The sequence below is a fragment of the Drosophila ficusphila genome, unplaced genomic scaffold, assembly GCF_018152265.1.
Source record: "Drosophila ficusphila isolate 14025-0441.05 unplaced genomic scaffold, ASM1815226v1 contig_791, whole genome shotgun sequence".
Classification (NCBI taxonomy): Eukaryota; Metazoa; Arthropoda; class Insecta; order Diptera; family Drosophilidae; genus Drosophila; species Drosophila ficusphila.
The window spans coordinates 17,999,069-18,023,812 of record NW_025064737.1 but is presented as its reverse complement, the minus strand read 5'-3'; the positions used below and the strand labels follow the sequence as shown (position 1 = coordinate 18,023,812).

Genomic DNA, 24,744 nt, shown 5'->3' with positions numbered 1-24,744 from the left:
ACACTTTATAAACTTGTACACTTACTGACTTTATGCTGCATTACCACAATTCAAAACATTTGAGTGATTTTTTTGCAACAGAAAGATAATATTAGCAAAATAAAACCTTTTTTTTTTTACTTTTATTCACCACAATCACATTTCCATGTCAAATCATTATGTAATCCCAGCTTAGTTAACCACGGTTAGCCAACACTTTAAATGTTATATAATTTTTATTTAGTTGAGCCAAGTTTTTTCGTTTTTCGTATGTTTTTTCTTATTTTGAATAGCCACTTAAACGAAGGGGGAAAGTGGAGAGACGCCGTAGATGCCGCCGCCTGTGGCACCGAAGCCGCCAATGGCCGGATATCCAATATTATAGCCACCGCCATAACCATAAGGACGACCATAATATCCGCCCGCCAGTCCCAAGCCGCTGGATCCGTACAGATTGCCGTAAGGATAAAGTGAGGAGCGTATGCCGGCGTAGCTTCCATAGCCTCCATATCCTCCGATTCCCCCGTAGCCTCCGTATCCTCCGATTCCCCCGTATCCTCCGTATCCTCCGATTCCCCCGTAGCCTCCGTATGGATAGGGAATTTGGCGACTCACTCGCTCTCCCCTCTCCGAATCCTCCTGTTCTCCAGACTCATTTTGCTGCAGCGGTTGGCCAACTGTTGCGGCGATTAGCAGCGCATATAATCCAAATAAAAACCAGCTACGCATTATCCTTATGGCTCCTTGAACTGCTTGCTGGTCACTTGACTTTATCAGTGGCTTTATGAGTGCTCCTCGCTGCTCCGCTCTCCGTTGGCTAACTGTGACCTGGCCAACTCGCGACCGGTGTCTTTATAGCCTAGAACTTTGGGCATAAAATGGAAACTTTTGTTTCGCCTTTTCCGCACTGGTTGAAAGGTGGGACTTCGTCTTTGTTTGTTTTGCCCGCCGCTTGTTAGCAAAAATTAGATGCTAATGTAAATGCCATAAAACAAACTATTAAAATATGCGAGTGCGAGTACGAGTACGATGCCTTTAGACCGCAAAAGCGGAACAAAAAGCCAATTCATATGGCTCTGGATGGGGTATATACTTTTGGTGGCACGCTAAGTGGCGCTCATGAAATCGAATGGCAGCCACTGGCAGTTTAAAGAGCAAAACATTTCACTTTGCACCGCAGCCAACTTCTGAGCAGTGGTGGCTATTTCAGATTGCAGCAAAAAAGCCAAATTATGTTCTAAATATTTTATGAATTGAGAGAGCTTGGGTTTATGTGAAGAGTTTTACAGTCAGTTGCGGATCCATTCGATGTTGGTTTATTTCTAAATTTTCTAATAAATAATTGGGTAGTGTTTGATCAAGATAAATAAATATCTAATTAAACTAAATCTGTTATTTGACATCCTATTTATAAATATTTTTAATTATGTATTTAAAAACCACCAATTCACAAATTGTTTATACATTAGTGCTCTTTAATTCCTTAGTATAAAGTCATTAAAATCTTAAAAATTAAATTTTTAATTCCTCTTAAATTGCTTAAAATGCCTTTAAAGCTAGTAACTAATTTTGGCTCGTAAGCCCCCAGTTTCTCTGCTCCTGCGGTCAAGTAAGCCGTGTAAATGTGTTAATTTCATTTGAAGGTAAGTTATGCTATTGACCAGGTTGGGACCCATTCCCATTCCCATAGCCATACCCAAACCACCTCCATTTCCATTCCCGTTCGCAGACTTTAGGCAAACGCCTCCAACTTGGAGGTGCGTAAGTGTGAATTGCTGTTAGCTGTTGCTCTTGTTGTTTGCCGAGTTTGGCTAGTTTGCGAGTTTGCCGGCCAGTTTGTTTGCCTGTTTGCTGCTCCGCTGTTTGTTTTATGAGCGCGGGCCGGCCATTAACAATGCTCGATGGCTCTATAGACGGCTTGAATAGCTCTCAATTGGTTTATTGCGGTTTTTGGCGCATGTGTTTCTCGTCGAAATCGGTTGTCTAATCCAACGGCAAAGCCAAAGCTGCTGCATTTTAATTCATTTATGCAAAATGCGAAATCTCTCTACCCATCTCCATTTCGCTGGCCAAATTTGCTTATTCAAATTTAAACGCTTTTAGCCAGACCAGAAAACTGGGTCAATTAACGATGTCAACGTCAAAATGATGCACATTTTGCTACCCACTCCTCTTACAAACCAACTTCCTCTTTCCCCCTTCCCCCCTTTTCACCCTTCCGCCTTCAAAATCCAGTGGATGGCGTAAACTTCCGCATAAATTTCTACCGAGAGACTGCAACGGGAAACTCAATGGGGGAAAAAAAGAGAAGAAGAATCTCAGACGCGGCATAAATTAAAAATACATTTTTTACTCGACCACGGCCGACCCGGCGAAAAAGTATTTTGACTATGATTGTCATAATCAGCGAAGAAGCTGCAGCAGGGAAAAGAGACTCGAAACTACAAAAAAAAACTAAAAGAGCTACGCAAACATTTACCCCACAGTCTTCCCTCGCCGCAACGAACCGGAGGGCGATTAGTTAAATTACTAATTTACATTGGCCACGGGTCCAGGTGCTCGCCAACTAATTCATGAATTTTTGGGTTGGAGCTCCAAAGCAGGTTCATGGTTATTTATGCGTCTTGAATTTCATTTCGCCGAATGGAAATTCATATTTTGATAGAGTCTACGTCATTTGAGCGGGAATTTTATTTTCTGAGGTTTCTGATTGAATTAAATCTTTCAATTAAATCTTAAAAGTTCGATTAAAGAGATGGAATAACTAATAATTAAACATAGTGTTTAAATTATTTTCTTATATGTAGAATTAGATACCATATTACATTGTGATAAAACTAAAGTCACGTTTATTACTAAAACATTACCTGTAATGCTGAAAAAATCTTTCCCGCAAAATCTTTTCCTTATTTTTCTGCAAGTCCTGCTTAAAAGTTTTTAATATTTTCTTGCTTGCATTTTGTTCGTTGCTTGTTTAAAAGTTCAACACAAAGTTTCGCTTCTACTCAGCAGAAGACTATAATGTTGTGAAAAATGTAGGCAGTCTAGTCATTTTTCTTTTCCTTTTTTTTTTTAATCCCTGTGACGATGGTCGGCAATTGACGGATGACGGGTCAGACGGTAAATCAGTTTAAAATACAAGTTTGACTTGTAGCACTTTTTTCACGTCCACTTTAAGTGAATAATTGAATTATAAGTTTTTATCTGAGTCTCGGCTTAAACTTTTACAAAAACGAGACGAGTTACTTAATTAGATTTATTTCTAAAACACCAATAACAGATAATTAAGTAACTGAAATATTAGCATATTATTTGTTTGTTTAAAAAAAGATAAGTTGATTCGAATTTAATTATTAAATTAACGACAACTTGTTTTAGATGTTATATAACTGTCTGCGGATTTTATAATTTCTAAGAACCTTAGCTTAATTCTTATTCACAAAAATAAAGTTGGAAATAACAATTTGGCATAGATAAACAATCCAGTTCCTACTGGAATTATGATGACTAAAATTTTTATATTTAGAAAATGAGTGTTACTAAATATACAAAATATCGCTGATTTAATTCTCTTTCTCTAAAAAACTAACCCCAAATGAAAAGTGCTAAAGAACGGAAGGCAAACCCCGTCTAAAAATGTGTTAACTGAGTAGGCTAATAACTGAAATGAGTCAGTGCGTCAGTCAAAATGAAAACGACAACATCGATGGCATTTGAATAACAACCAGTTGCGTCGACTGTTTACCCTTAGATTTTAATTAAGTCAAACAAACGTCTCAAAATCCCCAGACTTCGGTGCAAAGCTTTTCGAAATCCGAAAGATGAATGGAGAGGCCCACTTGAGATGCTGCTTCCAATGAACACTTGGCCACTTGTCTATCGATCTGTTTTGTTTTTATTTTGTTTTGCGCATTTGAATAGAGTCTAAGACGCCTGGAGAAAGCACAGCGAGCATTTCGACCATTTCGGTCCACTTCAGACCTCCTTCGCCGTTGTGTTTGCCAAAAACTTTGCCACTGCTCCGTTTTCGTTGCCTAATAGGTTTTGCGTTATTATTATGGCGAGTGTTATTGTTTTTATTGTTGTTGTTGTTGTTGTTGTTGTTGCTCAACGCTTAGCTTAGACAGTTAATACGAATCGGTGAATCGCTCTGCCGGCAGTATTCATTTCTGTTGGCGAAACACTCGCAACTTTGATGTTCCGCCCGGTCGAACCACTTCTACTTTTATTCGCTTCCTCAGCCGGCGCCTCCGTTCGCCAGTCGATAAATTGGAAATCATATAAATTGGCTGGCCGCAGAGTAGACTCTTCATAGAATCCATCGAAACTTTGTCGGTGATTAGTGGCAGAAGTTTTTCCCCCCAAAATGCGCACATTTGTTTGCCTCGCATTGGCGACCATTCTCCTGGTCGCCGGCTCCTCGGCCGCGGTATTTGAGCCCAGTGTGGCCGCCAAGCTCCTGGCTGTGGATGCAGGTGTCCAGGCTCCTTCGGCCGCCCGACAGGTTCGTCAGTTTGGCGGTGGCTTCGGTGGAGGTCCAGGTGGATTCGGCGGAGGTCCCGGAGGTGGATTCGGTGGCGGTGGCTTCGGAGGAGGTCCAGGAGGCGGTGGCTTCGGAGGTTCCGGAGGCGGTTTCGGAGGAGGTCCTGGAGGCGGTTTCGGAGGCGGCGGCTTCGGAGGTCCTGGCGGTGGCTTTGGAGGACGTCCTGGTGGCGGCGGCTTCGGAGGTGGCGGCTTTGGAGGTCCTGGCGGCGGCTTCGGACGCTGAAAAGCAACCACAAATCATCTGTGACTGACTTAGCTTAGACCACTAGAAATAGAATGTGAAATCAGAATGCAATTCAGCACGTTCTAATTAAGCTCCAAATAAATTTGATTAACCTAATTTCCTTGTCATTTGCATGGCTTTCAATGATTGGCAATATTCAAAGGTAGATGTGGTTTGCAAATACACTAAACCAATTCTGGTCAAGTTGAAAAACCGAAAAAAAAAGTTAGAGGTGATATGAAACCAGTGTTGATCCAGATAAATACAGGAAACACTATTAAAGATTTCTTTAGCAACCTTTTATACATTTTTTAATATATGTATACTATAAGCATTATAAAGTTACTTTTCTATAAATATTTCAAGTGTGTTAAGAACTAGCAAATCTTAAAGTGAAAAAAATATGTATTATGTAATTTTCCTTCTCAGTTTCCTTGGCTTTTTCCCATATATAACAAAGCAATCCATTGAAACTTAACCGCGCCTGCTGCCACTGGCGTCTTTTATCTAGCTTGCCAATCGCGTTGGCTCGCAAAAGTCGTTTAAGATTAAACGTTTGCTGTAAAATTCCTCTTTTGACAAGCGCCCTTTTATTGTTAAAAAATTAACTTGGCTTTAAATTTACGCCTTTTGTTATCCCTTGACCTTAGCGGCAAAGGACGACCACCCAAAAACACCCAAAACACCCACCAACCACCACCCACCGCCCATCCATACAAGGGTCATACGCCAACATTGATAAAAGTTTTCGTTTTTTCTTGTTGCCCCATCGCCCCTTTTTCATTTTTTTTTTTTTTCTGGCTCGTGAAAAATTTCTCGTTACTAGAACGCAGTCTTGTAAAAGGCTTTGTTAGTCTACACTTTCACGGTATACTTTGAGAACTTTGTTAAGAGGGGACTTTTTATTTTTCTCGCTTTAATGACTTTGCATAGTTGGGCTTTAAAGTATTCCACTATTTGCTTGAAGATTTTCCTCGCAAAATTCTCTGAAGCTGTTAATAATGTTTTCGGATAATTTAGTAGTCAGTAATAATTTTACTTAGAGCTTACATTGAATAATTTTAAACATTTATTACCGAAGCCACTCAATTTTCAATTACCCTCATGCAGTTTTCACCTCATTAAAAAGGCTTTTCCGAAATCCCCTTCAGAGTATTATCAATTCGATGACCTCTTGCTGCCAGCCGCTTTTGGCCATTTTGGCGAAGCTGCTCTTATCGAAATCGTGTCTCAATAAATCTACGGCACCTTCGGATACACACCCCACGCCCATTTTTCCGTGGCCGCCCCAAACCAAGGACAACGCCCACGCAGCTGGTGGGGAAAATCGGTGGAAAAATCCGGAGGCGGGAAAAAGCCGTTCGAACTGATTATCCATGTTGACCGTCGCGGCAGCAACAGCAACAGCAGCAGCAGCAGCCGCAGCTGATTGATTTGTTATTGAAAATATTAGGCCTGGCCCAGAAGGGAAAATCGAGATTTCCCCGATATGTTTGATGGGGAAAGGGGGGATGTGGAAAAGTGAGAAGGGGAGTGACGTGGAACGTGCTGTGCGTTTGGATACGCTTGAAACTTTTATAACTTTATGAGGGCGTTGTAATTTGATATCGCAAAGTTTTTTTATTGCCTTTTATAGCCTTATAATTTGGCCGCGATGCTGTTACTATTGTTGTTGTTCTTGTTAAGGTTCTTATTGTTGTTGTTGCTGCCACCGCTGGTGTCGCCACAAGAGAGATGCTGAGCCCGTTTTGCCGGCCCATCGGGCGTATACTTGTTGTTTTGTGGCGGCTTTTTGTTTACACGTTATTTATGGCTTATAAATACGTATCGCTTTTGTGGGGTAGGCGGCGCCTGGGGCGTCTCTTCTGAATTGTAAACAACTCACATGTGGCATGTACTTAAGAAATCTCTTAATGAGCATTAGATGTCGGCAAATGAAATTACCCACATGCACATGTTTGCCTGCTATTTGTAATTGGATTTGAGACGCTTTACCTTTTCTAGTCCCGTCATCCAAATGACGGCACATTTTGATTTTGATACCAGCTTATATAACTTTGCAATTGCAAACGTACAGATGTGATTGGTTCTAATTAAGTTTGAAAATGGGGGTTCCACCCACTTCAAATGATAATAAAGAACCACAAAAAAATTCCCGAGAATATGAGTATATTTTTGTTTATCCAATGGAATTTTTGAAGTATAATGACTTTGCTAGAAACACCGGCAATTGACGTAATGATAATTGGATTATTTCTTCTTTCTCTCTTTTTAAGCAACCCATTTGAGATTAATAACCTATGTACAAGAAAAATTCTATAATAAAGTATCTATGAATCAGTATCTTAGTATCGGGTTTTTCCATTTTTTATGATGTCAATTTGGCTCGGTGGGTTAAAGGGTAATATGTTGAACATGTTATTCCCAAGCTAGAACATAATTAACAGCGAATGAGGTAAGTCATAAACAGGTTGTATGAGCTGCGCAGAAATGATGTTGTTATTTTCCTTTTTTTTTTTTTTTGATTGTGCTCAGTTGTTTACAATTTTTGCTCGGGGCTCTTGAGTGTCGGGGGTTTTCTTCGCCCATTTGATTATGCTCAGGAAATTTAATTGTTTCAGGTCGTCCGCACTCAGAACCCGTTTAGAAACCCAGATTCATCAGGCGACTGAAAAAGGCTATATAAAGCGCCTAGGCGGGAGATCAACCAGAATATAACGAACTCAACCTGAGAACGATGCGCACTTACCACTTGAATCTATTACTGCTGAGCACCGGCCTCCTGGTTTTGCTGGCCAATTTGGGGACCGCGGCTCCTCAAGCGGATGAGGATGTACAGCAACTGACTCTGGCGGATGTAAATCAGGCAGCGGAGCAGCAGGAGCAGCCGGCTGTTCGCCTGGCCAGGCAATTCGGATTCGGAGGAGGACGAGGATTTGGTAGACGAGGATTTGGCGGAAGAGGATTCGGCGGAGGAGGATTTGGAAGGGGAGGATTCGGAAGGGGAGGATTCGGTGGTGGATTCGGAAGACCAGGTTTCGGTGGCGGATTCTTCCCACCACCACCTCCACCGTTCTTTGGTGGCCCCTTCTACGGCTAAGTGTTATTAATTTAACGTGACGTCACATGTGATACGATCAGAGCAGGATTAGCTGCATATAAATCAACGCGAGCTGCTGCTCTAATTACCCGACCAAGTGCTAAGCCAGTTTTTTAATGCGACTCGCATCCGTTTAAGTGGGTCGTCCTCTTTAAATTTGCATCCCAGGTGCTTAGCCATCCATTACAATGATGGCATCCTGTAAGGGAATGCAGGCATTTCGTATCTACAGCGTTAATGGCTTACATTACCCGAAGAGACAAAACTCCATTTTATACAAAAATAAAATTTATTATAATTAAGTTATACAATAAAACGATTTTAAACTTAACCTTACGACTATTAATCAAAAAAGAGTTCAGATTTTCCTGAATTGTTGAGACTTAAATTGCTTAAGATCTCGTTAATATATTATGTTTTATTATCAGGACGAAATAAATGAAGTTTTTTCCACTTCCCTATTAAAATCCACATTTTTATAATGGCAGATTTGCAGTGAATTTCTGTCCTGAGGCAACTAGACTGTTTTGTGTTCAATGCCAACCAACGACTTAATAAAGTTAAACATTAAAAAGTATAAGTACAGTGGATAAAAGGGTTGCGGAAAGGCGGGGGGAAATTTGACCTAGGGCGCTGGTGAAATTATAAAAATTTCATTTCAAATCACGTTGAGTGACATGCAGACTGAGCACAGGACAAGAAAACTTAATCAGCGATGTTAACGATGTCAGGCTGCGGGAAACAGGATGTCATTCTGTACCATCAAATGGCTCCATTCCGGGTCGCGTACTCGTATTTTATTTCGCTCTCTACTTTCCTTTTCCCCTCGCCGTATTTTTTTTCTTTTTCTTTTTTTTTTTTTTTTTTTTTTGTATTTTCTAATTCATATGCGTTTCAAGTTTTAATTACGTGGGAAAAAAGCGAATGAACAAACGAGCGGGTGCCATCGAGGGAGCAAAGTCAGGACCACGGGCGGGACTACTTCTGGCTCCTGGCTCCTTCTTTTTGGCTTGACTGACAGACAGGGAGCATCAGCAGAGAGTGGCAGAGTAGCAGAGTAGCAGGGAACATGAAAATAACAAAATACGCCCAATCAGCCCGGCCAGAACGGAAGCGAGACGATACACAGATATACAGAGGGGTAGACAGACGGCCAGACCTAGAGACAGACAGCCGCAGAGCCACAAAAACAAAAAAAAAAAAAAAAGAGAACAAAAAAATTAAGTAGCGAAATCAGCGGGTAAAAAAAATAAAAACGAAAAATAGAAGGGAAGGCAGAAGAAACCGGAGCCCCCGGAACAACACAAATAAAACAGGATAAAGGCGTTGCATGCCAAGGATAATCCGTGCAGCACTGGTACAAAGACGAAACCCGCGACTGACAGAACCGGAAGAAAAATGGTAGCACGCAAAAATTGTGAACTCACTTGACGTGGCTCATTCCGGCTGAGCTGGTACCCTGCACTGGAAAAAATGGGTAACTATGATTAAATACACAACAAGAAATGAGAAATGCATCATTACTATAAGTTTATTCCAGTTTTTTTGTTGAAAGAACATATAATTATTATTTTGCTTTATAAAACCTCTTTTTAGTAATTTTTATATTTCCCAATTTTAATCCCAAAATTTCTTTCTCTGCACTGACATTTTTCCACCCACTGCCAAATGGCATGACGACGTTGTTTGGTGTTGACGTGTTTGTGGGTGGATTGGGTGGTCAACGCTTGTTAGCTGCGTGTGGCGGCCAAATCAGCGCTCCTTTCGTGGCTTGGCCAGAAGATGTGGCCATAAACATAAATATGCACGAGCCACTGGAAACAGCAGCTGGCCAAATTGCTCTGTGCGTGCGTGCGTATTAAAAGGGGAAGATTCCTCAGGAGCAAAAGAAAAGGAAAAAAACCAGGAGGCAAAAAAAGAGAATAAATATCAGAGTAATTAACAATTACAATGATGCGAGCGAATTCCTGTTGTTGGCCAACTCAGCTCAGCTCAGCTCAGTTCAGCTCAGCTAGACCAGGTCCTAACGCTTGGCTGGCTGGTTAACGGACTGCTTGAGTGACTGACAGTTGCTATCAGAATGTGGATGCCTGTCCGTCCAAGTGTCCGTCCAAATGTCCTTCCAGCTATCTGTCCGTCTGCGGTTGCGGCTCCTCTTTGCTGTAACTCCATGATGCTGTCATTCCCACAGATGTTTTGGGTGTTTCGACCACTGCGAAATAACAATGCGAATGGGATTGGGTAATAACATTACCGTCAGCAGCTTGTAACGTTCAGGATAAAACGTATACTTCATATTTTTAGAGCAATCTAAGAAAGAGGTGGTAGTCTTACTTTGTAATACAAAGGAATTCAAAGGGAATATATATATATATAAACCAATTATTAACGATAACATGGGAAAACATTTCTTTTGCACTAGCTAGTGTGTTACTTATTCGGCTTATCAAAATTAAAACTTTTTGAAAAGCTTATGCTTGAATAAATTCGAAAATAGCCATTATTTGAGATGTGTTTATTTTCCTGCAGGTTTTAGACGGTTTTTGATTGGCTTGTTGTGTAATTGACATATTTTAACAACTGCATAGCATTTTTTTGGGTTTTCTGTATGAATATTTTCTAATCAATGATATGCATATGTGTACATTCCACATTCTTAATGTAATAAAAGGCTAAAGAATACTATTTACATATTCAGATAATAAACGAATAATTATATTAGTACAAAGGGATTTCACGCTCAAGTGTCTATTTATTACGCGAATTACGAGAACTTTTTACCAAAACAACCCCATTAAATAAAAGCGCGTTTTAATAAACTTTAATTCGCAGCCTGTCAGGAAAATCATATGAATTAGCCAGCGTTGGGGAAAAGCACTCTGAACCTTCTCCCCCCGCAACCTCAACTCACTTTGGCCAGATTAAGGATGATTTTATTTCGGTTTCGTTGTGTGCACTCCCGCCTGCCATGTTTAATTGTATTTGCGGCGATGGCTAACACACACACCCAAATACACAAAAACACACACAAACAAACACACTCTCAAACGCAAACACAAATACTCGCGCACTGATGGGCATGTAGGCACATCCTGCCGCAAAGTTTCGCTTGTGAAAAATCTAAGAAAAAATCCCTAATTAAACAGTTTGTCAGTAATGCAAATAAACTTTGCTAAACTTTTGGACACAGTCAACGAGCGCGTTTCGTTTCCTTCTTCCTTCTTCCTCAGCTTGTTGCTTATTATTCTTTGCTTTCTTTCTTATTTCGAAATTCTCCCTCTTTTAATTTTCGTTTTTTTTTTTTTTTGGTCAAGCACACAAAAATGTAATTATTAAAAAATTATGCTAAACACGCAATAAAAAGTTGGTAAGAGAAAAATAAGAAATTAACGAAGAAAACCGACCGAGGGACACTGGGCAAGAAAAAATGTGTTTTTAAAAGGCAAACGGTCAAAATTATATATTTGTAATTTTTCTTTTTTGTTAAACTTTGTTGTGTTCATTTTGCGTTTTGTTTTGTTACCCGCCCGCATGATGAAAAGAGGGAAAGTATAAAAAAAAAGTAAAGCGAGGCTGGCAACAAGAGCAAAATTAACAATTGTTAATTTAAAAATTGCACACAAATGCGTAATGCGAAAGTTTTTGCGCTCCGCCGACGGACAGCAACCCGTATTCTTTCCCATTCCCGTTTGCGTTCCCGGACCCGGACCTTAATTCCGGATCCCGCCAGACTCGGCTTGGCCACTTGTTAAGTGTTAATGAAATAATTATGCCAACTTTTGCCCGGTCCATCCACTGGCCGCACATGGCCCATCTCTATGTATTTATGCACTGAAAATAAAAGAAGAGTGCTGTTTAATAAATAAGGAGTTTTCAAGCGCTTAAAAACGTGCTGGAAAAACACGGACACTCCAAATATTATACATATATTTTTACTAATAAAATGGAAAAGGTTTGCAAATGTAACAATAGCTTATATCCAGAGGTTTCTTTTCAGTGTATCTAGTCTGAGTTGCATTCTTATGGAAGTCTTTAGAGAGTTTTAAATGGTTTGTTTAAATAATAACTCAAAAATAAAAAATGAGTCAGAGACTCGAATTTCTGGCCACAAATTAACTCATATATTTACAACTCGTTTAAATAGAGGATACGAGAGATACGACTAACATATAAAATTTGGTCTTCTTGGGTTTTTTCAGAGATTTATATATTTCTTAAAATACAAACCAAATATTTTCTTTTCGTTCAGAATTCACGTTTGACTTATAGACCTACAGTTTTACAATGCTTGCATTTTTAAAGCTATAGTTTTACAATCTTTTTTTCTTTTTAAAAGTATATATTCTGAGTATTTTTCCTTTTTTGATCAGTGTTATGTATACTCGGCCCCTCTAGAGAGCCTGCGGAGCAGCGTTATCCCGGCAGCCACTTCAGTTTTATTGTTCCCCTCAGCGCCAAGTTGGGAACAATGAAGTGTGAGCTGGAGTGCGGCCCCTGACCTCCTGCCCTTCTGGCCCCTTGCTTATTGCTTTTTTTAATTCGATAAACTGCCCTCCGAAGACTGGAAGGAGCGGCAATGGCAGCGACCTTGGTTTCGTGGCGCCCCCAACGCCTAAAAGCAGGCAGCGCTTTTGTGCCGCAGAGGCTTTCAAACGCCTAAGCCGCTTAATTACAACGAGTCGAGTCGGGGGCACCAGAGTTTGCCAGCTATTTGCTTAAGACGCGAAAATGTGATTAACAAGTGTGAAAAGCCGCCCGGTTCTCCCTTCATTTTTTCTTCTTCCGCTTCTGCATGTCTTGTTTCGAACTTTCTTTGCGAGTTCGGGAGGTTTAATTTTGCTTGAATAACTTTAATTGATTTAGTTTGACAGTGTGTGTGTGTGTTGGCAGGGGTCCTAAAAACGAGCTGTCATTAACTTAAAAATTAGCAAAATATTAAAAGGGAGTTTGAGGACATTAAAAGCGAATTTATAAGAATTATTTATCATTCAGAAAAGTTGTTTTATTTAAGACATATCTGATATGAATGTTCCCATTTATTTATTGAAGAACGTTAAACTCCACTTCACCTTCACCTTCAAGTTGTGTATAAGCCCACAATTGATTGAATTTGGCTTTTTAAATGGCTTAAACTTCCCACTGACAGAGGACAAAGTTGGCAAAGGATTGGCGTAGTTTTGTTGGCCGCACCAGATGCATCATTATCAAGCCGAATGACAGGTGTGCGCATGCCAATTTGGGCCAGCTCTAATTGAATTTAGTCAACTCCGGTGCTCCGTGTCTTCACGTTTGTCTGTTTCCTTGTCTTTTTTCACCGGAGGGCGGGACTCGAGGAGCGGTGGGGTTGTGCCGAAAAACTTTCCTGCCCTGTCATTGTAATACACACCTTGCCGAGCCGAATGTTGGTAGCGTCTTTGGAGCCACAGCTCCTCCATTGTTAAGTTGTAGTTGTAGCCTTAGTTATAGTTGTAGTTGTTGCCGTGTCAAGCAAATCCCAAGCAAGTTGCCCCACTTGCACTCCCGGCATCGTCGACTTCTTTGCCGACTTCTTCGCCATCGACGCCACCACCTCCGCCGCCAAACAATTAACGTTAATGGATCATGGTAACTTTTTCGCCTCTTTGCCACTGTGAAATCCCAGCGGTGCGTGTAAACTGGCAAAAGTAGGGAAAGCAAACTAAGAGAACCGAGCTCTGGGCGAGCCATCAAAGATGTCTGTTGCTCCCGGTTTGGGTTTCCCACTCCCAGCTATTTTGGCAAACCTTCTTCAGCCGCTTATGCTGCAGCTTCGGATTCGGCTTTATCTGCACTCGAAAAAGATAGTTTTTCCTATGAGAAAAAGTAATAAGATAACAGCTGAAGCAATGCGAATGGAAAAGTATTGGATCTAATCAACAAACACAGTTTTATTTACCATTGAAAATAAATGATAACATATCAAGTTTCATTGACTGAAATGCATAGTTTTATAATTTCCTTTTTCTACTATAATAAGTTAGTTATTAATCCCTGACATATTTTATAGATTTTCCCCCAGTGGATCCTCCAATGACTTTCGTTCAGCCTCTTCAGGATTCCCGCCTGTGATAGACAAGGCTGGCTGCTCTCCTTTCGACACCGTCGCCAACCGGTTTTGGCCAAGTTTTGTGCTGTCTTTTGCTGTTTTGCGTGCTCCTGCTGCGCGACTCCCTGCACAAACTTTTCCTGCTACTTTTCACTTTTTCTTTTTCTCCCCACCACCCCCCTCCCCCATCGTTACTTTTCTTTTACTTTTCGATTTGTGCAAGCGAGAGGAAAGGAAGCGGTAAAGGATGAGAAAGAGATGGAGTTGCGAGGAATGCGAGGAAAATGGGGAAAGCAGCGAGCAGCGCGCGCAACTTTTAACACACTCAAGTGTCGTAATTTTGGCTGATTTTTCGCACACAAAACAATATTAATGCTGGTAGTTGCACGGCGCGGGATCGCAGAAATCCCATCCATTCACCTCGAGCCGCAGAAAAAGTTAAATGAAAAGTTTTGCTTGCGCTGCAAACACGTCGCTTTTCCTCAGCCGCTTTTCGCTGTGCGTCTGACTTTTGGGCTGCGAGTCAAGTTGCCACCGCACAGGATCCGTTTGTACACATGTAGGCCTGGCTCGGCAAATATGCCACTGGTTGTATGTGTGCGCTGAGAGTGTGTAAGTGTGTGGGTGCACGTCGCACCCAACTATTGAGCAAGTTTTCAACGAGCCACCCTGCTGGGCCTGAAATAGCACCTAAGTATAGTGGGGCTAACCCCATCAACTAATTAATTCAAAAACATGTTTTTACATTTAATAAAAAACGAAATGTATGCAGTTGATATGCAGCAATGTAGGATATGCAAATTTGAACTCCTAATTAAATTCAATACATTTACAAAATAAAAACCTCATTAAAATTAATCAGGGAATGTAATTGTAATACTATGCTTAGGCGAATATTTTATTACAGCTAAAAAAAAAATAAGGTGGAAACGAACAAAATTTAAATGCGTTTTGAAACAAAAGATAATATTACGTATACGTAGTAATTAAATTGTGAATTTCGTTGTAAATTTCTTTACAAAATTCAAGTTAATTGGAATACTATGCTTAGGCGAATATTTTATTACAGCAAAACTAAATAAGGTGGAAACGAACAAAATTTAAATGCGTTTTGAAACAAAAGATAATATTACGTATACGTAGTAATTAAATTGTGAATTTCGTTGTAAATTTCTTTACAAAATTCAAGTTAATTGGAATACTATGCTTAGGCGAATATTTTATTACAGCAAAAATAAATAAGGTGGAAACGAACAAAATTTAAATGCGTTTTGAAACAAAAAGATAATATTACGTATACGTAGTAATTAAGTTGTAAATTTTGTTGTAAAATTCTTTACAGAATTCAAGTTAATTGGAATACTATGCTTAGGCGAATATTTTATTACAGCAAAAATAAATAAGGTGGAAAAGAGCAAAATTTAAAGGCGTTTTGAAACAAAAAGATAATATTACGTATACGTAGTAATTAAATTGTGAATTTTATTATAAATTTCTATACAAAATTCAAGTTAATTGTAATACTATGCTTAAGCGAATATTTTATTACAGAAAAAATAAACAAGGTAAAAACGAACTAAATTAAAATGCGTTTTATAGTAAAACAAAAAGATAATATTACGTATACGTAATTATATTGTGCATTTTATTGTAAATTTCTCTACAAAATTCAAGTTAATTGGAATTTTAAGAACCTTAGATTCATCCACTGTGCTAAGCAGCCAAACTGAATGGGGTAAAAGCGGAAGTCGCATCGTCAGGCACGTGAGCACCGCTCAAGAGGGCCAGGAAATATGGGCGAAGTGGGTGGTGGTGCGTTGAGGTGACTGGGCGGATGTTGGTAGAAAAAGTTTGGGGCGCAGCTTAAAAGTTATTAGCGTTTTTGGGACGGGCCAGGCGCTGAAGAAGCAGAGCTAAATGAGAATCAGAAGCCAGCGCATCTACGCAGGCAACCATAAAGTACTCTAAGTTTGCCATGTTGTGCGTATGCACATCGTGAAAAATTCATAAATAATATATGTTTTAATTTTGGGTTTAACGTCAACTCTTTACTTGTTAATCCAGTGTTGGATTATTACACATCACTTCGTTATTTTAAGGTATTGGAAAGATATATCGGAGAGATGGCTAACCAATCTCTTAGTATTTCTTTTTAAAACTTTTCCATAATGTCCGAAATTTTCTTAATTTAGAATTCAATAATTTTTCTTTGCGTGTGCGTAAGTGAGTGCCCCCTTTCGTTAGTGGTATTTGAGGTGAACAGCCGAAAAATGCCACCAGCCTGCCAGGATTGCGGGGCTGCGGAGGGCGGAAGGGGGGTGGCAGGGGAAGCCAACTTGGCCCCTGGTATTCATATTTGTGTTTGGGGCTTAGTACGTTATTAAGTTGTTACGTTTGGCCTGCTACAAGCAAAAACAGCAACATTAGCACCACCGAACGCTGCGGGTGGTTAGCTCAAGTCGTTGGGAGGATGGCTGCCTAGGTGGCTGGGGTGGTTGGGTGGTTGGGTGGTTGGGGTGGCTGGTGGTTCTTGGTGCGGGAAGTCGCGTGGGTCTCGCGCCCAGCTCCCAAAGGTATTGCGTGATATTTCAATTTGTTTTTAGTTGTAAGTGGCTTAAAATGATTTAATAACTCATCAAGGGATTTGCTTGTTGTTAGGTATTTACTTTAGTTTTCGTTGCCGCTGCCATTTCCCATTTTCCTGCTATTTCCACTATTTGCGCGGACTTACCTCAGACGAACGAACGAACGAGAGAGAGTCTACAGGGTTTTGGGTTCTGGGATTGGGATTTGCTTTCGGTTTTTGGTTTTTTGGGTTTTGTGCCTTCCCCGGATCGACTTATGGCATGCGAAAGTTTTTAAGTAGTTTTGTCGTTTCATATTAACAAAGTTTCGTATTAGTTTTTGCGCTTTTTCGCTTCTTTGCCATCATTAATACAAATAACAAACTAAACTCTGAATATTTGCGGAGGGTTTGGGTTTTTTGGTTGCGATCAACTATGTGCTTTCAACGCCCCCGGAAACCTCGGGAAAACACCGGGAAAAGCCCCCAACGCGATGTTTTCCATTATAATGAGCAAAATGTATTATGCATGTTGGTATTTGTGCGTACAAGTGTGTGCACATAGTTTTGCGGCAGCTGTGTAAATATTTTAAATGCCGCTTTAGACCTAAATGCACCCCAGGGAAACCGCCAGCTTTTCCTCAGTTTCTCGCCAGCTTTTTTCCAGCCCCTTTTCATCATGACATCAAATTATGTGTGCGAATACGTGGGCGTGCATTGTTTGTCCGTGGTTTAATTTTTATACAAAAAAATCGGGTATATTGTATATGTGTGATTTGCAAAACTTCTAATAATTAACGATTTTTAGCTTTAAACCAATTTGTTTTAAAAACAATAGCTGTGCAAAATGGCAACAACAAAACAAAACACGACATTAATTCTTCCCCAGTTCCTTATTAAATTGTGCTAATCTGTAGGCAATGCCATTAAATTCAATTTAAAGAATGGGTATCCTAACTTTGAACCGCTATCATTAAGCAGTTCAGACCGACGTACAAATTAAATTAAAAACTTTTCTCCCACTAATAAAACTGTTAAGGAATCGGCAAACTTGAACAGAACAGAAGGTATTGCGTAGTCGGAAAAGTGTGATATACAGACATTCTCGCATGAACAGAATATTCCCATTTGGGTTTGGGTGTAAGGGTTTGCCAAATTTAAAATGTGCACGAATTAAGCTAAATCAATTTCGGACCAACAAATTGTATAGGTTTGTTTTGCGGGCAGGGGCACCAGAATCCCAGGCCCTCAGCCGTAGTTTTTCCCCCTTCCTCCCCTCCCCCGCAAACGCATTGTAACCAGTCACGTAGCACAAATGTATCGAGGGGGCTGGACACCGACAGTAAACTACTGACCAAGAGGCTGGGACCAACACCAAAAGCAACTCGAACGGACGGACAAACAGACGGACAAACGGACAAGCGGACAAACGGACGGACACAAGGACTCACGGACAGATGGACACTTGGGAAAGCATTCCGTTCGACTTGCGAGAACCCTAGGAAATCCAAAGTAGTTTGTGCCTGTGTGTGTGGGTGTGTGTGTGAGGAGCAACGTAAAATTTGACAAGTTGTGAAATTCTCTGGCAGCCACAGAGCGCACAAAACAAAGTTTTGGTATTCTTTGTATATTTCTATGCCAAAAATTCAATACGGCTAATTACCCAGCATCGCAACAGGCCATTTGCACAGTGGGCGGTAAGCGATGAATGGTATTCCATTCATGTATGCTTAATTGGCGACTGGGAATTTTACTTGGAATTCCCGACGCTGGATATCTATGCCAAATATTCAATTAGGCTGATAACTTTTATTGATCAACGTTTCCATTGTTTTTAGTCGTACCGTACCCTTAACTCAGGCAGTTATCGATTTCAATTCAAATATCAATTACAGGCAGCTTTTTGAAATGCCAATTTCAATGCCGGTTGCTGACCCAATTTTCATAGAAACTGCTCCACTTATTGACCATTGTGCGATCCCTTGACTCCAGGGACCGTATCTATATGACTAAATGGGTGTTTTTGTGCACTAGGGGAAAAAAATATGTAATGCTTTTGAAAATCCAATTTTTCAAATTAATTTAGAAACTACAAAGAATGTATGAAAGTAGTGTTCTTTTAGAGTTAAAAGTTAAGAGTAGTTTAATAAAGCTAGTCTGATAAATCTCTTCAAATCGAACAAATTTTTTGGGTTATAAATATACACATTACAAATATATTTAATGAGACTTAACAACTGTTGACATTGCATCTCGTCATCAAAAGCATAAACTTTTCTTTAATTCAAGTTGCCAAATCAATACTTTATAGGTGACATTTCAACCTTTCTTATCTTGATTTTGAGGTAAAATCGGGCTCATGGAATGAATTTTCTTTCCGTGAACGTGTGTGTGTGTGTATTTTGGAGTGCAAGTTTTGGTCGTCGTCTTCATTGTTGGCTGTCCTCGTCCTCGTCCTCGGCGACGTCACAAAAGTTTCTCCTCCATGTGCCTGCTGGCGGCATGTGTTCAAGAGTTAAGTTGTGTCGAGTGTGACAGAACGAGGGAACTGCGGGGCCGAGGGGCCGAAAGGAAGGAACTGGAGGTGGAGGGTCTGCGGTATTCTTTGTGTGCTGACTGCACGAATTTAAAGCTGCCACACACTCTGCCAAACTGCTTTTTGACTTCTTGCAAGGGGGCCAGGCAGCAGTCAGCTAACCAGCTGATTACTTTGGCATTTGTTTGGGCCAACTGCGGTGAGTTGTGTGAAAAGGAGAGATCGGGGAGGACATATATCCGAAAGGGGATCCTTCGTATGCTCGTTGAACGTGGAGAGACGTTTGGTTGGTTGCTGGGCGTCATGCTTTATTTATTGGCCGGCTACGATGTCATAAAAGTCATACAAAAAAATAACCTTTTTGGGGGAAGCCCCAATAACGGGCGACACATTAGCCGACACTCTGGCTGTGAGACAGCGACAATGACATCGCAAAGTGCCCTGTCATAATAATAATAATACCAACAACAACAACAAATAACAACAACACCGGAGCGGCGCACGGCAACACCCATAACAATTAAGCTATATCAAATTGAAAAAGTTACTTTTTGTCTCACAACCTGTCATTACCACCGATGTATAAAAAAGATTGCCGGTGGGTGGGATTGCCAAATGATGATTAAGCAAAATGCGGCTTGATGTTAGCATTATAGATCAAAGATATAAACACAGAAAAAAAAAAAACAGAAAATTGTTAAATGTTTTGCAAATACATTTCTGATTATGTTCAAGAAAATATTTTGAATTTGATGACATTGGTTTTTATACTAAATGCAATTTTGTATTTCTTTGGCAGAGTCTAAGAGTAAATAAATGTGGTTTGATATGCATTTTGAATTAAATCTAAACAAGAAAATAGTCTTGTATCTTTAAAAGATAAATTCGTTGTTTATTTCTTAATAGTTTCTAAAGAGCCAAACATGAATACGTATTTCGTGTCTTAAAACATTTCAAAGAAAACAAGAATTTCTTTTCAGTTTCTTCTTTTGATAAGAGTTGTTAGGTTTTATTTTGACGTTTGACTTTTTTTATATTTAATTTGTGTTTATTGAAAATTGTTTTCTCTGCATAATCATTCTCACATAAACATATTCACGTTTATGTCTTCACAATGGCTTTGCCCTTAGCCCGGTTTTATGACCGAGCAAACCGTAAATCAACGTTAATTAAATAAAAAATCGCTACGCCATGGGAATGGAGTGGGGTAATTGACTCGCTCCTAGTTCGTTTACCAATATTAATACAAAACTTTCTCATTAAGTGCCATAATACCATCGAGCAAATGTCAAAACCAACTTTCTGTCGACCCAGAGTGACTTGCTGTCCGATTCTCGAGCGTCTCGCCAGAAGTCCTGAAACAAATACGCTTTTAATAAAGCGCATGAATAGCATCCAGCGATTGCAGCACTAATGAAAGAGTTAATTGAATTTTGTGCGCGTGTGTCCACAAAGTATTGGTTGCCAGGCAGCGACTGCAAATATGATTATAATTATTAATTAAATCCGTATTGTGTTGCAGTCGGCGGTTTTTTTTTCCTTAAAAATCTCGTTCCCATTCGACTTACTGCGATTCCGAAGAATGTAAAAAAATGCAAGTAATGGTTAAGGATGCAATCGAAAGGTTTTTTTTATGAGTTTATGCGGTAAACAAAAATTTGAAATATTATAGACATTTTTATTTTTCTTCTTAAAATTCATTTGGTTTTACCAAACTAAAAGACAACAAATTTCTATAAAACCAATTTCTAAGAAAAATTTTTTAACTGCTTTTAAATGGTTTTTGTAATGAATTACTTAAGCTTTAATCAATTCTATTGTATATATGTAGACAGGCTCAACATTTCTTAGAATTCAATGAACACAATAGGTTCAATGCCTTAGGGTTTAAATGGCTCACATTTGCACTTGTTTCGGCCAAGTTTAAGCTTGGCCAGTCACTGAGGAGATTCGCCTTCGAAAGTGTTCTCAAGGAATTGGGCTTATTATTCTCAAGGCGAAGGCTTGACCGTTTCCTGGAAAGGACGATTGGTCAGTCACCGGACTCCTGGGCTCCTTCAGCTAGACGTCTGTCTGCCTTCTTGACCAGGACCTTTTATCATTAGTTTCTATTTGAGTTAAGCTACCCTGCAGTGGCCGGGCATTTAATTAACTCAACTCAAAGTTTGAATTTGACTTGCGTAAATTAATACATTGGCCATGTTATATTGGCCCCCTGTTGAACTTGGCCAACCAGTACCAGCACCACAACTATGCCCCATCCCCAATCGTTCTTTGCATCGCAGTTGCCATCAGTTCGGTATCTTCGGATGAGCTGGCTTTTTGGGGAAAACTTCACTTACCGACGAACCCTTATCAACTTTCGCTACTGCGTTCGGCTAACTTTGCTTATAAATTTCATTCGAGTCATTTGTTGACACACCAATACACACACACACAGATACATACAGAGACAGACCCATCGAACACACAGATACGCACGCAGACGAATGCACACAATACAAAAGTCGCAAGTCGCGGAAATCGCGAAAAGTTGTTGAAGTTATCTGGGCAACGCAATTTCTCGTTCCGCTGCCATTGTTTATAGTTCGCCTTTGTATTTATAAGTTTCGCCCGAAAGTGCAAATAGAATTAAAATGCGACGAGGACGGAACTAACCCAATTTCGATTTGCCATTGCAGGGTGTTTTTTGTTCCGAGAGTTTGTTAAAGGTTTTTGATAGGAGATCGAGACAGAGAGTTGAATTTTCCTTTCAAATGATTTTCTGGATTTAACGTCACCAAATGGATTCCCCCACCTTTAATATCTCTTATGTAAAGATCGTGTTTCACGGTGTTTTGTAATAACATATATCGGGCTTTTCTTCATGCCATGGAAGTTAAATAGTTTTCGACTTTTTTATGGAGCTTTATTTTGGGAAATTTGTATACCAGCTTTTACAAATCGACCTTGGTTCTTCATTCAAGCTGCGGCTGGACATTGTCCTGGAAAAAGTAATTCAATAACCGTGTAACAAAAAATAGCGCCTGTATGCAAACAATTTGTAAGCAATTTAAAACAAATGTATTTTAATTGAATTGAGAGTCGGGATTAATTTTATTAATGGAGTTTTTAACCCTGTTTGTATGCATAAAACGCCATAGGTAGCTGCGAAGTGATTTGCTTTTAAAATCATGTGAGCCGAAAACGTCGTACTTATGTTTACAAATTTCGTAATTAAATTTTAAGTAAACATCAATTCAAAGCTCCAAATGAGATTTTGTGCAATAAAACTAGATGCGGGCTGGACTTGAAAATTGAGCAGAGCGAGATGCAAGAGACGGGATGTAAAAGGATAGGAGCAGCGTTGATGATGATGACACTAAATAAAAGATTTTATACTGTTGATTTTTGCGCTTTTTGCAACTTTGCACGTTGCATTGCACTTGATCTGTGTGCCAAACGTTACAACGACACTTGAGTAGGAGTGCGGACTGAAGATGGAGGCTGGTTGGACCGGTGGACTGGCGTTGGATCCTTGGTTGGAACCCAAGAAGTGGGTGGATGGGACTCCTGGCTGACTATCCTGGCTGTTCTGGCTGTCCTGGCAGCAGATGCAGCAGTTGTTTGTAGCATACAATCAGCTCGTTTCGTTTTATTGCCAACGTCGTCATAGAGCAGCGCCAACAACACACAGTTCACATAGTCCTCGTCCTCGTCCTCATCCTCATCCTCGCCTGCATCCTCATTCTCATCCTCATCCTGGTCGTCTTCATCGTCAGCGCTGCGACGTCGCCTAGACACAAGACTTGACAGCAAAGCAAAATTGTATTTACATTCAATTAGTGCCAACAAAATTGTCTTTGGCTGCTTGCCGTAGTCTGTGCCTAGTGCCACAACCATAGCCAGTTTTTCCGACCAGGCTCACCCGCACACGGCCAAAAAATATCCCCAAACTTAAACCGTCTTAATAAAAATAAGAGAACATTTGTTATGCAACCTTGTTAGGGGATTTCATTCACCAATTTCATTTAACGTAGGTAATGGCTTTTATTTTTTCAGGCATTGTTTTTTTACGTTTATTGTAATTCTATTTCTAATTTAGTTATTTTAGTTTTCGTTTATTTCAAGTATTTTTATAGCTTTGTAATTTGAAGCTCAACACAACCAAAACCCTTTTGGCGTTTAATTCAATATTCATTTAAGAACAGCTCCTGGCAATCACAATCATATCGAGATTTTTCCCTAACTTCCAGCTATTGATGAGTTGAAACTTATTAAACTTATAAATTGACTTGAAAACGAGACCAATTATTTTTCATGGCAACATGGAATAATGTTTTTATATATACTTTTTTGCCTGTGCAGAACTTCTTTGCAAGTTGGCTGAGCGTAAATTACTTTTCGCCTTGGGGCGAGAGGGGAAAAGGGGAGGCGGTCGTAGGCGTGACCCATGTTTTCAGCTTTTTAGTTGGAAGCTAAGTAATGTAAAATTTATTTTAAATAAACTGAAAATATGTTTTGGCTTGTAGTTGTTCATTTCTGTTTTTTTTTTGCTGTTGTTATTGTCGTTGTTGTTGTTGCCCCTGCCAGGCAGCCTGCTTATTTCTTGCCAAGCATTTTATTTATGCATAACAAAGCACCACTTAAATCTGCTCAGCGTTTTACTTTTTTCCTTTCTTGGTTTGCGCCGCTGCCTCAGCCGCTGATGCTATTCGAAAGTTTGCAATCTGCATGCCAAGTTGTCGACGTTTTCACACAAACAGGCCGGGAAAAATGGCAAGGGGGGAGGAGCGGGGGAAAATGGGAAACTGGGCAGGAATAAGGATAAGGAAAAGGAAGAGGCAGTGCAGTCGGGATAGCAAATAAGAGGGGGAGGGGGAAGCAGGGGGCTTTGGTGTTTGGATCCTGCATCGTAGCCGTGTGCCGAGTGCAAGTGCCTGCGCGTTTATAACTTTTCAACTGTTGTATGAAATTTTACAAATTAGATTCATTTCTATGCATTGAAATACATTTTCAAACTTTGCAGCAGAAAGTTGCCAGGATATTTGCTGCACACACACAGAAACACACACACACATCGAGAAGACCTATAGGACTTCAGGTCTCCCAAAAAGGACGTGAGGAGGAGCCATGGTGCCAGGACAACGACTCCGACCCAGTGACACAACATGCCAAAACTCAGTCTATTAGTTTGTCAGTTTATAAAGAAACATGTATAAAAGTTTTACATATTTGCAATTTCATTAATACAAAACTTATTTGCAGGCCCTATTTCCCCCTCTCCCCCTCCTCTTCCCATTACTCGTTTCCACAATTTTTGTTAATTTCAACTTGAGCACTCACACACACACACACACACACATATATACACGCACATGTACGGAGGAGATTCATCCAAAGTTGCTGGTGGAAATTCCAGAAATTGAAATGTGAAAACTCAAACATTCCGATGATAAAAAGCGGGAGGGGGGTGGTAAATGGGCAAAAGAAATACTCAACTCGAACATCATTTGCAGCAATAAAAGAAGTCAGAAGAAGCAATGCGTCAAATGTATTGAGGCGTGGTCGGGATGAAGGGGCGGGTAAAAGGGAAAAGGATCCGCCCCCCGCAGCGAACTCGCTCACTACGACATTATCATAATTAATTAAAAAAGTTTTTTAAATCAATTTCCAAATGCCAAGAAGTGTCTGCAGAGATGTTTGATGAACCGTGGCCAAAGGGAGCAGCTGAAAAAAAATTGATAACTTTGGC

At 40.1% G+C, this 24,744-nt stretch overlaps 3 protein-coding genes across 3 annotated transcripts; 2 read left to right on the top strand and 1 right to left on the bottom strand.

Annotated features, from left to right (window-relative positions):
* Positions 1–176: 176 nt before the first annotated feature.
* LOC108091611 (keratin-associated protein 19-2) lies at positions 177–785 on the bottom strand. Its single transcript, XM_017190892.1, has one exon. The coding sequence runs from the start codon at positions 706–708 to the stop codon at positions 277–279; it is 432 nt and encodes a 143-aa protein (XP_017046381.1). The 5' UTR covers positions 709–785; the 3' UTR covers positions 177–276.
* Positions 786–4,308: 3,523 nt separating this feature from the next.
* On the top strand, positions 4,309–4,846 carry LOC108091595 (glycine-rich cell wall structural protein). Its single transcript, XM_017190870.1, has one exon. The coding sequence runs from the start codon at positions 4,346–4,348 to the stop codon at positions 4,745–4,747; it is 402 nt and encodes a 133-aa protein (XP_017046359.1). The 5' UTR covers positions 4,309–4,345; the 3' UTR covers positions 4,748–4,846.
* A 2,635-nt stretch (positions 4,847–7,481) lies between these two features.
* LOC108091597 (probable H/ACA ribonucleoprotein complex subunit 1-like protein) lies at positions 7,482–8,178 on the top strand. Its single transcript, XM_017190871.1, has one exon. The coding sequence runs from the start codon at positions 7,485–7,487 to the stop codon at positions 7,845–7,847; it is 363 nt and encodes a 120-aa protein (XP_017046360.1). The 5' UTR covers positions 7,482–7,484; the 3' UTR covers positions 7,848–8,178.
* Positions 8,179–24,744: the final 16,566 nt, after the last annotated feature.